The sequence below is a fragment of the Conger conger genome, chromosome 7, assembly GCF_963514075.1.
Source record: "Conger conger chromosome 7, fConCon1.1, whole genome shotgun sequence".
Classification (NCBI taxonomy): domain Eukaryota; kingdom Metazoa; phylum Chordata; class Actinopteri; order Anguilliformes; family Congridae; genus Conger; species Conger conger.
Window position 1 is genome coordinate 27,508,398 of NC_083766.1, and position 16,261 is coordinate 27,524,658.

The 16,261-nt window shown below is 41.9% G+C and overlaps 1 protein-coding gene across 1 annotated transcript; it reads right to left on the reverse strand.

Annotated features, from left to right (window-relative positions):
• Positions 1 to 6,721: 6,721 nt before the first annotated feature.
• Positions 6,722 to 11,681, reverse strand: krt98 (keratin 98). The gene is made up of 8 exons (XM_061247758.1): positions 11,255 to 11,681; positions 10,650 to 10,732; positions 10,213 to 10,369; positions 9,687 to 9,848; positions 9,109 to 9,234; positions 8,268 to 8,485; positions 7,846 to 7,859; positions 6,722 to 7,057 (listed from the first exon to the last, which is right to left on the reverse strand). The coding sequence occupies exons 1-8, from the start codon at positions 11,612 to 11,614 to the stop codon at positions 6,954 to 6,956; spliced, it is 1,224 nt and encodes a 407-aa protein (XP_061103742.1). The 5' UTR covers positions 11,615 to 11,681; the 3' UTR covers positions 6,722 to 6,953.
• Between the last annotated feature and the right edge of the window lie 4,580 nt (positions 11,682 to 16,261).

Below are 16,261 nucleotides of genomic sequence, written 5' to 3' on the forward strand. Positions count from 1 at the left end.
ATTTGTTGCACAAAGCATGGGCAGACTCTGTATGGATGCACATTCGCTAAAATAATATAAAATACATGTATAATATAATACATGTATTATTTTAATTCCTTAAATGTTTATGTATGTATAATGTAATTATGCCGCAAATAAATGATGTCTAATTTTATTTTTGGTCGGAGCTTTTCTATGGCCATTCAACTTGCAGTCAAGAAAAGTGTGTCATTATGGGATGACGATGTCGCATTCTCCTCCCCATATGGCACAGCTCACTATTTCACCATGGCAACACAGGTTGAGTCTTGTGATGAGAGGTTGTGTGCAGAGGTTGCAGATACAGCAGATACATTAAAAATTCCAGATGCAATATTACCAACCAACAAAATTTCACTCGAAATCACTCATTTGATATTTGCCACATTTAAATTCACATCACAATCCAACAGTAAGTTTTGTCAACCGTGTGTCCACCATTTACAGTGAATAATCATTACTCCATCGTAGCCTAAAGTATTCTGTGTTTATTTTGTCATGAATTCTTGTTATGCATGCATGTATAGTAAGTATTTTTTCAGATTCACTAGTCCTGAGTGACTAACTAGCTAGTATTTTACTACATGTACCTTTACACATAGTTGGATGTTCTGACACCTTTCAGGTTTCATATACAGAACTACATTAAATCGAAGGTACAGTAGAAGTGGCTGCTCTCTGAAATCAAACTGGAACCCTCAGTGTTGGTCCAGGAATGACCTCTTGAAAGATTCCTAAAAGGTAGCACTACAGTATGCAAAATATGGTTAAGTGATGGGAGATGCAGAAATGGCAGTCTGTAACTTAGACCCAATCACAAACATATAAGGACACAAGATAGAAGTGTATGGATCTCTAATCAGGGTAATCTCCATAAACCCAGTGTCCCAAACAGGGAGTAACAGCACTCCATAAGACACCTTCTCTAGGCGCCTTTTTCAGTTCCATGCTGGTGCTGACCTGCAGGCTTCCAGGCCCAGTGTCTTTTGCCAGCCAGAGGTGAAATATTACCAAACAAACTGTGACGTTTCGGCCTGCAGCATTAAACTGGTATTACTGTTCTGATAGTCACCTTCAGAGTTGTACAGCAGCTTCCACATGGCATGTTGGTGAATGGTGGGAGGCAGCAAGGTCAGTCGCATCTACAGTAGGGTCAGCCTCCCCAAGATTGTTTTCTTGGTTTCACCAGGGTTTGGGCAGAGGGTCCCCTCACAGATCCACTGGCCCTGCATAACTGAATGAGAGCCAGCTTTGGAGGAGATACTGTTCCTGACAAATCCAGCACAGATCCTGCATTATCACGTCTTTCTTCAGCAGAGATGTCCATCATGCAGAAATAACCCCATCACTTCCCTCTCTTTCTCTCATTAATGAATTCCCCTACCATTAATGTAACATTCCTGCACCCCACTCCACTCCCAGGCTTCAGAAAGCATCCCCCCCACCCCCAGGGTCTGCTTCAGCCAACTCATTCAGGCACCTGACATTGCGTCCTCAAAGTTTGTAATCCAGCCACTTGAACCACCGGCACGAGAGGCAGGCCAAACAGGAGCTCAGGGCATTTCTCGGTTTTAAAAACATTAGAGAAATCCTAGAACTGTTTCCTTCTTCCACTCCACCATCCACCACTCTTTCTCTTTCTCGTTTGCCCCAGCCCTTCTCTCGTCCGTCCCGGTGCAGTGTGGCCACAGCTCTGCGGGCTGGAGGGTTTTAGGCTTTCGCCGTCCCAGAAAGTTGTCAGGTCCCGGTGATTTATGGCACACGGCTTCCTGTGGTTGGCCAGGCAGCGGGCCTCGGGCAGGGCCTCCGTCTGATCCGAAGTAGAGGGGGAGAGAGAGAGAGGGAGAGCGGGGGAAAACGAAGAAAGCAGAAAGCGTGTGGAGAAGGGAAAGAAGGTCTGGTGTGCGCTGTCCTGTAGTTTGCAGCACTGTTGCCCACAGCAGTGACTCTGATGTTGGATTGTTATACTTCGGCTGTTGTCCAAAGATGAACTTTTACGCATAGAAAAGCAGGAGAGCCTAATAAAAACAGTGTGGTTGTATTGTGGCAGCCTGCAGAAGGTCACATCATGGCCATAGAATCACTAGCTGATTAGCTGATGTGTGGCGAGCATTCTGGCACAAAATAGCTGCTGTGCATCACCCAAGTGGGTGCTACACAATGGTGGTGGTTGAGGCAAGAGAGAAAAGCACTATATAAATCGAATGAGTTATAATAATAATAATAATCATTATTATTATTAGTGCCTGAATATGAAGAAGGGTGAGTGGTTCAGCAACAAGTGATGAGTAGAAGCCTCAGTGAATTCCACAGCTCAAGTGAAGAACTGGAGGTCCCGCAGGCCACTGGAGCTCAGAGAGGGGGGGGGGCTGCTGCTTCACTGCAGCTTTGAAAGGGCCCGTTCTGCTGCCCGTTCTGCTGCCCGTTCTGCCCCCATCCTGCACACCATCCCCACCCTACACGTGGGCTGGCAGCCCCCAGGCCCGGAACACGCAGACAGGGCATGATGGATGGGCATCGCACCACCCTGGCCTCGCTAATTGGTCACGGGGGACACTGCCAACTGTAATCACTTCCCCGACTCCCAATCGCAATCGAAATGATAATCATAGCATATTCATTTATTTCTGTGGTGCAACAATAACAAGCGTAATCAGCACTCTGGGAGAGGAGGCAGCAGGGTGGCCGCTCCGGAGTACCATGGCCAAGAGCGGCGATGCTGGGGAAATGCTCACATGCTCTGTGCAGCACATTCATCCACGCGGCAGGCCTGGGTGAAATCTGTCATTGCTTTGGATTCAAACACTTCTTACATGTTTTACTGAGCTTGTTTGGTGTTTTGGAATTAAATACTCTCAAAAAGTGCAAATGTGCAAAAGTGCACCTGGCAATATCAATCAAGCGCTGAAAAATATTTGAATCCAAAATAATTATGTATGTGACCCAGGTCTGCTTTGCTGCTATTTATTATGCAACCCAGTGAAGCCACTCTTGTATTGTGTTACATTTATTTTGTTTATTCTGTTACAATATGTACAGTAACCGCAAGGCAGTGGGTGGGGCAAACATGGGCAGGGGCATCTATGGGTGGGTAGGTACCCAAGGGGCAGAACACACAGGGGAGTAGCAGGCATACAGAGGAAGTATTGATGAGGGTATTGTAAAGCTTTAATATGCATATTTGCCACATAAATACTGCATGTACAGTGGCTGCTGCTTCCAATGGGAGAGTGTCATGTTATACGGTGTAATAACAGTAATAACAAATCAGCTGCAAGTGCTGATTCTTACCAAATCTGTACCAAGTCCTTACCTGTGGCTGAGGTACATCACTGGGACCTGGAAGGTTGGTGGTTCAAGCCCTGGTGTCGCCGCAATAAGGTCCACACAGCTGTTGGGCCCTTGATCAAAGCCCTTAACTCCACACTGCCCTGGGGGGATTCTCCCCTGCTTAGTCTAATCAATTGTAAATCACTTTGTATAAGATTGTCAGTGAAATAAGAAATGATTCTTATTATTATTATTATTATTATTATTATATTAAAAAGGGGACTTATTTTTGCTTTTGTAAAAAGTCGCTATATCTCTGGGACTCATAAATCTATAATTTCAATGAATCATAGCTTACATAGCATACAGTACAGTACATTGCAGCTGTGAAATCACAAAAGTACTTACAGTGGTGTGCAAAGATTTGGGATCCCCTGGTCAAAAAGCTTTTCCAATTAATCTCTAAATGAACATGACTTTTACATTACATTAATGGCATTTGGCAGACGCACTTATCCAGAGACATACAGTTGATGTGGCAAAGCAGGAGACAATCCACCCCTGGAGCACAGCAGGGTTAAGGGCCTTGCTCAAGGGCCCAACGGCTGTATGGGTCTTATTGTGGCTACACTGGGGATTGAACCACCAAACTTCCAGGTCGCAGTCATGTACCTGAACCACTACGCTACAATTTTTCTCCATTCTTCCTGGCAGAACATCTCTAGCTCAGAAATATTCTTTGCCCCCTTGCATGTATGGAATGTTTGAGATCTCTCTACAGATTTTCAATAATATTCAAAGTCTGAGGACCGTGGCAACCATTCCAAAACCTTCATCTGAAAATTAAAGGCAATCTTGTTTTAAGATTTGCAGAAAGGTCTCGTGTAGAGTTCATGTTTGCTTTCGATCACATATGGATTCATTGTAACTGACTTTTAAACCAGGTGCCCACATTTTTGCACAGTGAGTTGAAATGTCTCCCTCAAGGCATAGCCCTATCCTGTCACAGAAAAATGTTCCAGACATGTTGCCACATTAAATTAGTCGTCTTGATCATTATCATGGAAAAGCACCAACAACATTTTAAGAATGTCCCAAATCTCGGTGTGACGCGGGGCAGTCTGCAGTGCATCTGATTCTCAAGCCACATGCAAGTGGGTGGGGTTTGACACCCTGCCATCGCACCATCTCACCTGTCACATTTTGTCTTCCTGCTTTCATCCTGTGTAAACACACCAAAAAAACAAAATGGAGAACTGTAGAACTGAACCAACAAACAATAAAACTTGTGATGACACAACTATATGGATCTATGGATCTATATGGATCTACTCCAGTGGTCCTCACTTCTGGTCCTGGAGAGCCGCAGGGTGTGCTGTTTTTCTTAATCTTTTCTTATCTTAATATCAGCAACCAATTCAGACACAAGACACCAGATGAGGTGAGTTAACTGTGTAATTAACAGCTTTAATTTTTTTTATCCAGAGAGACGTACAGTTGATTAGATTAAGCAGGAGATTGCTCCAGATCTTCCCACTGGAGCAATGCAGGGTTAAGGGCCTTGCTCAAGGGCCCAACAGCTGTGCAGATCTTATTGTGGCTACACCAGGATTAGAACCACCGACCTTGTGTGTCCCAGTCATTTACTTTAACCACGACGCTACAGGCCGCCCCGTCATTGATCAATTAAGTGCTGAGGAACAACAAAAACCAGCAAAAACCACTGCTCTACTCGTACAGCAAAATGCAGAGGGTTTGGAGCACGTGTTTGGACAGCCTGACACAGCACAGTGGTTTAAAGCTCTTCTGGCAAACAGGCAGTTAAGGAGAGGGGTTGGCATGTGGGCACAACTTTATCTCATCTCCACTGGCCTTTGGCAGTGGGGATTTGACTGAAAGATGAAAGAGGGCCTGGGTGGTCAAGCTGCAGTTTAATAATGGAAATCAGGCCATTTCCTGTTTAGGGAAGCTCCGAATAGGCTTGCTTTTATGCCGCTTAAAAAATCAAACCAGACAGACAGTGGTGCCAATTCCAAAGTAGCAAAATAAGGTGCACAAGAAGGAGGACAACATGAGATGGAGGGATGGACAGATAAGAAGAAGAGATGGGAATAGCTTAAAATAGATAACTTAGATAATGTGCAGTTCTTAGAAAATCTACAAGTTGTTGATCTTCCCTGAAGAATCATATCTTCTTGGAATTGCATGACGTATACTTTGCAGTTAGATATGAATATCACTTTCGAAGATAAATGACATACATGCAGAGACATACACTCACCAAGCACTTTTCTACTGCTGTAGCCTATCCACTTAGAGTTATGATGTGTTGTGTGTTCAGACATGCTCTTCTGCATACCAGTGTTGTAATGTGTGGTTATTTGCGTTACTGTCACCTTCCTGTCAGCTTTGACCAGTCTGGCCATTCTCCTCTGACTGATTTATTTTTCTTTTCTTTTTTACACCATTCTTTGCAAACTCTAGAGACTGGTGTGCATGAAAATCCCAGGAGATCAGCAGTTTCAGAGATACTCAAACCACCCTGTCTGCCACCAACAATCATTCCATGGTCAAAGTCACTTAGATCACTTTTTTCCCAATTGTGATGGTTGATGTGAACATTAACTGAAACTCATGTACATGATTGTATGCATTGCACTGCTGCCACATAATTGGCTGATAATATAACACATGAATAAGTAGGTGTAATAAAGTAAAAATGCTCCTGATAAAGTGTTCAGTGAGTGTATATGTGCAGCATATAGGAACACATTTACTGTTCAGATGTTCAGAACACTCAGATTTGGTATTTAGGTGCTGCTCCTGACACCCTTGATTCTTATGTCAGTTGCACAAAATCATTTATTAAACAAACAATTTTGCATCAAAATTAAATTTCCCAGCTAAGAGCCAGTCACCAGTTTGTTTCCGCCTGTTTTCTCACAAGAACAGGTTTTTCCACAACACAAAATGCCAAGCTCCTTCTGTCAGTGAGGTGCGTGTGTGTGTGTGTGTGTGTGTGTGTGTGTGTGTGTGATAGTTTAGCATAGTGTAGGACAGTGTGTGTGATAGTGTAGGAAAGAAAGCTACTATGGACCTTCACCAACTATTCAACACCAGGGAAGATTCCAGTCAGATTACCATTTAGAAATGAGCTAAGACTATTATAACAACATTTCTAAAACGTTTTGAAACATTTTACTGCTGCAAACCCATTCTGCCTAGGTCATAAGAAAACATTTCACACATTTCACACATATTTGTGTACAAAGTGACTTGCGACATCCCCTGATGGTTATCATTTATTCCGGTTCCTGTCATGAGCAATAATTACCAATAATTCACATCAAATATCTGTAAAATAAATACTGTATGTTCATACCAGAATCAAGAGTTTGACTACTGTAAATAATGAGACATCAAAACATCATAAAGGAAGGAATCTCTTTATTTCCCAACATTGGGACCAGGTCAAACTATAAACCATAGCTTTGCCATCAAGTTTCATAAAGTTGCAAGAAACTGAACTACTTTACTACTTGCAACTTTTTGACACCAGGGTGATGAATGAGTTTATTGGGGACATATGGTGATTATTAATGAATAGAGAGGATATAATTGGGTATGCAATTTCATACTGCCCAGGGATTTCATCTTTACTCTCATGGCTCGCCGTCGCTGTCAACGTCAATGTCAACAGTCCTGGAGCTCTCCACCACCTTCCCATCCACAACTGTTTCCACCACGGTGATCACCTTGGTTACGACTAGAAAGGAGAAAAGTAGAAATTATTCTCACTGTTGTTCCTTATTGCAGACATATAAACCATTCACATTTTTACTCAATAATAGGAACCTCTGCTCTTTGTGAAAAATCTACTTTCATTGACTGCAATGACATGTCACATACACTCAGTGAGCACTTTATTAGGTATTTATTAGACTTATATTTTAGATGCATTAAGTCTACCGCTATTGTAGCCTATCCACTTAGAGGTTTGACGTGTTGCATGTTCAGAGATGCTCTTCTGCATGCCACTGTTGTAGTGTGTGGTTATTTGCGTTACTGTCACCTTCCTGTGCTTTGACCAGTCTGGCCATTCTCCACTGACCTCTCTCATTAACAAGGCATTTGTGCCCACGAACAGCTACTCACAGACGTGTATGAAAATCTCAGGAGATCAGCACTTTCTGAGATACTCAAACCACCCTTTCTGGCACCAACAATCATTCGGTCAAAGTCGCTTAGATCACATTTTTCCTCATTCTGATGGTTGATGTGAACATTAACTAAAGCTCCTGACCTGTATCTGCATGATTGTATGCATTGCACTGCTGCTACACATTGGCTGATTAGACAATCACATGAATAATTTGGTGCACTGGTATTCCTAATAAAGTTCTCTGTGAGTGTATATCAGACATTTGGAATTAATAACTTTTAGCAACTAAAAAAACAAACATCTAAACATGTTATTGCGAAATCTATATTTATCTTTTCAACTAACATACAAATAGCACAGTTTATACATTTATTTATCATAAATTTGCTTACCTTGGGTTGTGCTGCTGGAAAACAGAAAGAGAAAGAGAAATTATTACTTTGTATTATTACTTACAGCGATACCTTGCTGTTCTACTTGTCCTTTCAAGCAATGACTCTGGGGTAGCTGCTAAATGAGTATCAACACATACAGTAGCATTGTTCAGTGTTTTAGTGTTCGGAGTGTTCTAGCTCCCAACCGTGGTATTGCTACTTGGAAAGTTATCTGATTATTCTATGGATCAAGTTGTCTATGTGATCACTCTAGAACTTGGAACCGTACTTCCCTCTAGGGTCTTCCGCACACTTGGTTGTTGGTTCTGATTTGCACTTTATCGTATGTCGCTCTGGATAAGTCTGCTAAATGACTTGAATGTAAATGCAATGTCATTGCTAATGGAAAATCAGTGCTGAACTACGGCAGCCTTCCTAACCTGTCTTCCCCATCGAGCAGCCTCCTGTACTCGCTGATCTCCATCTCCAGACGGGTCTTCAGATCCAAGAGCTGGTCGTAGTCCATTTTGTTGCTGGCAATGTTTCCATGGATCTGCGTAAGCTGATCCTCCAGAGCACTCACAGTTTTCTGCAGGCCAGCCAGCTGGTTTGCATAGCGGTTCTGTGTATCGATCAAGGTTCCCTCCAGAGAGTCTTTCTGAAAGCAAAGAACGACAAATGTGAGGGATTTATTTGTTTTTTCGTACAGTGTGTGTCATCCAATTTCAAAGAAAGAAATACCTAAAAGTAGGCTCTTTACGTTTTGCTCGTGAATGGTTGAATGTGAGTGCCATATTTTAAATGTGTTTTATGTGCGCTCCTGGTGGTAAAATAATCTGTAAGATTAACAAGGTATAATCTATTCCAATTGCAAACCCTTAGACGCCAATAGACCCCAAATTTTCACCTGGGTCCATCCAAATTTCAGCCCAGAAAGCTTTGGCTCAATTAAAACATTGAAATAAATCAAATGTAATTAATACATGTAATTACTGAACCAAAGCTCTGATGGTCAAAGCAGAACCAACACGTTATTTAGTGGATCAATAGACAGATCACGCTTTCACCACATGCACACTTGGTTGGAAAGTGTGACTATTCAGCTTGTCTTGGACAAGGTAAATGTCTTTCTTGGACAAGGCAAATTCTCGAACACAGCACTGGCACTGGCACTGGCACTGGCACCTGAAGGAAATGAGGAAGGTGTTTGGAAGGTTCACTCTAATTTAGGATAACTGCTCAGGCTTTGTGTTTTCCTGCAGCATTTGCCGGAGTGGTTACCATGCTGTGGTGGGATTGCAGCTCGATCTGCAGTTTCTGCACGGTGCTCTTCAACTCCTTCAGTTCAGTACGGCTGATCAGCAGGCTCTCGTTCTGCTGAATGACCTCTTTCTCAACGGGCACGACCTGCACGGGCAAACACAACAGTGCCAAACAATCACATTTCCTGGATTCACATTTGGACTAGATCACTTGTTTCTGTTATCACTATTCACTCATTTTCTGAAGGACTGCATAATAAAAATAGGGCAAATGGTATGACATTTACTTGAGCAGGATGGATGTTGGAAAGTAACTATAATATCATGTTAGATATTAGGTGGGAAGATTGTGTCAGCAAGTAAATGCTGGTATTTGCAATGGGTGTGCCACTTACAGCTGGCAGGTGCATTCTTGTTCTTGTTATTATGATTATGATAAGGGTGATGATGAGGATGACTATGATGATGAAGTTGAATATGATGATGAAGATGATTATTTTTATCATTATTATATTAATTATTATTATGTTTAAGTTTTAAAGTGGTTTCATCATACAAAACATTTGAAACATCGGCAGATGAGCAGCACTGGCTTACCTTGCTCTGATACCACACTTCCAGGTCTTTGCGGTTCTTGGTTGCCACAGACTCATAGTGCTCTCGTATGTCTGTCATGGCCTGGTTCAGGTCCATAGAGGGCGCTGCATCCACCTCCACGTTCACCTGTCCTCCAATGTGTGACTGCACCTGAGCCAAGTCCTGTAGCCGGGTTTTCAAAAACATCAGTCTTTACTTCCATGAAGCTAACAGTATCAGACTGGCGCTCAGAATAAAATACAATGGGGCTATTAGCACTATCAAAAAAAAGAGTGTGAGCACATTACACGTCATTTTGGCTGACACTTTTATCCAAAGCGACTTACAGTTGATAAGACTAAGCGGGAGACAATCCTCCCCTGGAGCAATGCAGGCTTAAGGGCCTTGCTCAAGCGCCCAACGGCTGTGCGGATTTTATAGTGGCTACACCGGGGTTAGAACCACCGACCGACCTTGCGGGTCCCAGTCATGTACCTTAACCACTACACTACAGGCCACACAGATAGTCATCCGCGGTCAGACCCACCTCCTCGTGGTTCCTATTCATGGAGATGCGCTCCGCGTTCAGTGCTTCGAACTGCATCTCCAAGTCGGACCTGTTCAGGTTGAGGTCGTCCAGAAGCTTCCGCAGGCCTGTGATGTCCGCCTCCACAGTCTGCCTCATGACGCGCTCAGTGTCAAACCTGTTGAGTGACACGACAGGGACTGTCAAAAGACACGCAGACGCACACTCAACCTAAAACGTACGCACACGCACACGCACACGCACACGCACGCGCACACGCGCACAAGCTCCGAGTTCTAATGGTGGAAAAAGGAGAAAGATTGAAAAGAGGAACAGTTACATTTAAATAAAAATGTTGATTGATTGCAAGAGGCTGCCGGTGCTGACACTAAGGAAGAATGAAAGAATGAAAGAATGAAAGAAATGCATAACATGCTGTTTCTGAGAGAAAAACTCACTTCATCTTGAAGTCATCAGCAGCAAGCTTGGCATTATCGATGTCCAGTATGGTCTTAGAATTGCACTTAGCTGCCAGAAGAATCTAGTGATGAAGAAGGGGTAAACTCCTGTTATTCATAGTACATATATCAATGTATACATGCAACTCGTCTGTAGCAAATTGCTCAGTGTTCAGCTGTGATTCTTTTGCAATATTATGTGAATCCTTTGGGGATGCCACGTTAACAGTTACAATCAAACATCAGTTTAGTTGTGATGATATAACTGCAGTTGCATTTCAAGACACAGAAAAGTATTCTATCATAGTGTAAGTTTTTTTTTGGTTGGTAGTAGTGATATTATATATTGCTAATATATAGGTTATTATTATCAATATCTGGTTATCAATACTTGGACAGAAAGCAAATTAAAACTTAGACCTACCCACACATCCATTTTTCTCCACTTACATCACATTAATAATTTACATATGAATGGCACATTCCAACCCTACACGACTATAAAAAATGGCCCTTTCTGTGCTGAAATAATACTACCTACGTGCATTTTTAAGCTGTGGATAATTCCTGTGGATTCCTAGTGCTTCCCCTTCCCCTAGTCTTACCTTGCGCTTCAGGTCCTCGATGATGGTGAAGTAATGAGAGTGGTCTCGGGTGACTACAGTGCGATTCTCATACCACTCCCGGATCTGCTTCTCCAGCTTGGCGTTTTCAGTCTCCAGGGAGCGCACCTTCTCCAGGTATTTGGCCAGGCGGTCGTTCAGATTCTGCATAGTGGCCTTTTCGTTGGCAGACACGTGCAGGTCAAGGCCGTCGGCCAGGTTAAAGCCACGGGAGAGAGGAGCCGTGCGTGAGGAGGAAATGCGGATCCCTTTGCCCCCCGCTCCCCCGTACACGCTGAGGGTCTTCGGGGCGGAGAGACGGTCGGAGGGGGCACCGTACCCCTTGGCAGCGTAGAGAGACATGATGCTGAGCTCAGAGATGCAGAGACGGGATGGAAGCGGAGTGAATCGTAGGCAGTACCTGGGCTCACTGGAGTCCCTTCTTAAATACCTGCTGGGAGTGGGAGGACCCAGGAGTTTATCAGTGGGCTATCTAAACTATGTGGCTGCTGTTTTCAATCTGGTCTGTTCTTCTGAAAAGGATTCAGCCCCTTGTTCCTGTGAAACATGAATTTCTGCATTTTCCCACTCCTAAAAGCACATTACTTGAATACCTTAACCTTGCCACTCCACCTAAAATGCCTGCCAGTTTCACAATCATTTTTCTTTGTGCGAATTCATCTGAAACTTCATCACTGTAGGGCAGTGGTTCCCATACTCCAGTTGCCCCCACTGTGACACCCCTGCCTGGAGCACTAGGTTTTAACAGATACATATGGGGTAAGAATAGCACATACATAGGTAATTACCACTGGTAAAAATGAAACACCTCAGATACCTATTAATTCATGTGACATTATGAAATGCTTAGGTTGCTTCTAGCCTGAGTATAATAATGCACTTCCTATGAAATTATACAATACCTATTTTCTAATAGAGGTGTTTCCATTACGTTACATTACATTACGTGGCATTTAGCAGACGCTCTTATCCAGAGCGACGTACAACAAAGTGCAAATCAATCACAATTTCCAATTTTCCAAGTTTCCAATCTACATTACTAGGAATATGCAAGCGTGTGTGTGTGTGTCTTTACCCATGTTCTCTCATTAGCATGTAATGGCCAGTAATGGTCACTGAAAGCAATAGAGGTCTAAAATATTTACTGAGAATTTAGAAACATTCCAGAAAACCTACTCTTCAGGGCTTGAGATGAGCAGGTAGTCCATCCTCTGTTTGTATTTGTTTGAATTTTTTTTAAGGAAAACTGATGGGTTACACATAAAAATGGGATCACAGTACAGAAAGTGTACAAAGCATTTGCACATGATATATTCAGGGAGTTTTATCATTTACGTGCAAAACACGGGTAAATTCAATATCAACATCGTTCAATTAAATAATTTCTCTGCCATGATTAGTTTAGGTCTGCCTGTAGACCTCCAGAGAGGGAAAGGTCATTTCCCTGTGGAACTGGAATTTCTGCATTTTTCACTCTAAAAAGCACAACATTATTGAAATGCTTTAGCCTTGCCATTCCACTTAAAATGCCTGTTGGTTTCACAATCTTTTAACTTTTTGCTAATACATCCAAAATTTTTACTTTTTGCTAATACATCCAAAACATCACTTTATCACTTTTGTTTTTATAAATCTTAACCTTTAAATAGTTGGCATGCTCTCTGTGCTGGGCATTGATTGCTTCATATCCCTCTGACTCTGTGCCTCACCAAAGTGCTGTTAGCACTAGCAGGTACAGAGTTCCAGTACAGGAGTGCATTCAGTACACCAAGCCAGCATCAACATAAAATACATATTACTATTCTTTCTCTTTAAACTTTTCATGTGCGCTAAATTGATTTAAGCATGGTTGAACACTAGCAAAATCCTAACCATTTTCTTCAGGTAAGCTATGTTTCATTTCAAGTCATAGTAAAATGCATTTAATCTTTACTTTTGATGACAAAGCTCTGCAGTGTTTGATTTTCTAATTTCTAGAACGACCACAAAAAAGTTAGGCATAGACAGAGTTTTATTTTTAACCATGGAGGGACAGCAAAAGAAAATATACAGCATGCATATCAATTTGCACCCATAGCACACACCAGAGCCACCGGTTTTAAGTGTTTTTACACATTTTTGGCACCACTGAAATACTTTTTACTTGACTGCTTGAGAAATAAACGACATCAGTTCAAAGTCCAAAAGTTCCTACATTGCCATTGCAGAAAATTGTGGGGGGTAGTTGGTGGTGGGAGACTGTCATCATGGATTGGGGAGGCAATTGTAAACCTAGGGGGCAAAACCCAGGCAATGCACCATACAACACAACACATCATAGTTTAATTTGTCTGAGGTGCAAAGGTTCAGAAAGTAAAAGTCCTCCCCAGTACTTTCTTGCGATCACTTGGATTTGCTAATTAGCACAATTCTTCAACCAGGAGGTAAAGCTAATTAGTGCAATCTGAGTGGAATCAGACCCCTGACCTTTTCACCTGTCACTTTGTAAACCTGTATTCAAGGTTTATTGAGACAATAGTGACAATAAACCTGTCGTTTAAGCAGCCAGATGGGGCCATGACCATCCAGCCCAGAGCAGACTCTTGGCCATATTTTCTGAAAATATGTGGGTGTTATTAACAAAATTATTGACACCCTTAACAATTATTGTAAATTAAATCAAACAAAGGTGAAATTGGCAATAAAGTTTTACTTAATTTAATGTGAGTCTAAGGGAACTATACCGCACCATTCCATCACTTCCTGTTTCACTCGACTATAAAAATGAGGTAACAAGCATGCAAAATCCCTTTGCCATTCATCAGCATGGGAAAAGCCAAAGAGCTCTCAATTCAGAAAGAGATGGATGTTAATTGACCATTACAAGTCTGGGAGGGGGTATGAAAAAAATACATAAACAGTTAAACATACTGTAAGGTCAATATTAAAAATAAAAAATTAAACATATGGAATGGTTGCGAACTTGCCAGGAAAGTGCACTTTGTCCCTGTGGACAGTGAGAATGGTGGTTAGGGAGGCCATGAAGACCCCAAGAATCACAGTTTAAGAACTGCAGAGATTGGTTGGAAAAAGAACCATAAATATCAAGCAACTCTTTGGAAAGGTGGCACTAAGAGAACCCTTACTGAGCATAATAAACAAAACCAAGCATCTGGAGTTTGCCAAAAAGTCATTGGAAGCGTACCAGGACATTGTGTACCAGGACATTGTGGCTCTGCTAGGAGGCTGAGCCGTGGTCATAGGTAGAAGCAGGACAATGGCTCCAAACATACATCAAAATCCACAGAGAAAGTGGAAAGTGGTTAAGTGAAAACAACATCCATGTTCTGCGATGGCCATCTCAGTCTCCAGACTTAACTCCCATCAACAACCTGTTGTCTGAACTGGAGAGGGGGGTCCATACATAAAGTGCATAACCCAAGCATATCAAAGATTCAGAAGATTTCTGTATGGAGGAATGGCCAAAAATCCCTCTAAATGTGTAATCTAATGATATCACAAATTATAGGAAAAAGACTTATGCCTTTTCATCTTTGCCAGGGGTGTTTAACGAAGTATTAAAACACGTGTGCCAGTAATTGTAAACCCTGATTTGGGGGAATTGAAAACTTTAAGACTTTGGTTGATTCCATTGAATTGTTAATAAAGCACACACATTTACACATGTTGGAAAATAAAGCTTATATCAATAACTAGATTTTTAGTAACAGTATTTGTGTGCATATTTATCAAAGCAGCCAATAATTCTGGAATGCCCTGTATATTGATCTCAAATCCAATTGTGCTGAATTGCATGATTTTGAATTCAAAATAAATAACTGATTCTGAATCCTCAACTGAAAATCAGTTACACAATCATGAAGATATGTTTCAGTATAGGATGGGCATCTGAATTTAGCAGCTTCAAAATTGCACTGACACATATCACAAATGCTGAGGGAAAGGAGCTAGGTGCAGAGGAAACTCAGGTGACAGAGGTAATTGAATGTTAAATGGCTGACATTTATATTGCGCCTTTATCCAAAGTGCTGTACAACTGATGCTTCTCATTCACCCAATCACACACACACACCAACGGCAATTGGCTGCCATGTAAGGCATCAACCAGCTCGTCAGGAGCATCTATGGGTTAGGTGTCTTGCTCAGGGACACTTCAACACAGCCCATGCAGGGGATTGAACTGGCAACCCTCCAAATGCCAGACAACTGCTCTTACCGCCTGTCTGCGCTTGGAAAACTAAGAACAAGGCTGAGGAACTGGCGACCTCTGGTGGTCAGGGTTAGGAACTGTGACAATTGCCCCCGCACCCATTCCTGTCAATATTACCACTAAAGGTCTGCAAATGCTGACAGTACATTAAGAGATTAATTATAGGAAATCACACCTACCAGAATTTCACTTCCCATTTTTTCAAAACAACTTTCTATGGATGATTCCATTTATATCATATTTATGAACAATGGGCCTCAGTTATCAATATTTTCTTAAATGCATGTGCAAAATTTATGTGTGATCAGAACCAAAACTAACAAATTCCAGCGGATGTATGAAACACATGGATTTCTTTTCATATCCACATGTGTATGTTCATAAATACGAAGTAATCATAATCGAGTAATCGAGATTCGCGTTCACGAAATTTGTGATTACCATAAATTGACGCCCCTAAAATACCATACATGGAATTTCGGCTATGTAAAGAGATTCTCTGAATGGAGCTTCTCTGAATGAAAACTGAAGTACAAGCCAAAAACATATTTTATTCCATAATGTATGCAATGAATTGTCAGAGCTAGGGGAGACTAAAGCCTGGCAATATAGACTAGCTGTTGGAAACTTTCTCAAGTAACATGCACCATGCAATAAATGAGGTCAGTCATCTGAATGATATCCCCTTGAAACATGTGCTCTGCCGGAATATTACCTCTCTTTACCGTAGAGTGAGCAAAAAGTATTTATTTATTTATTTATCTTTTGCAGGTGTTTAG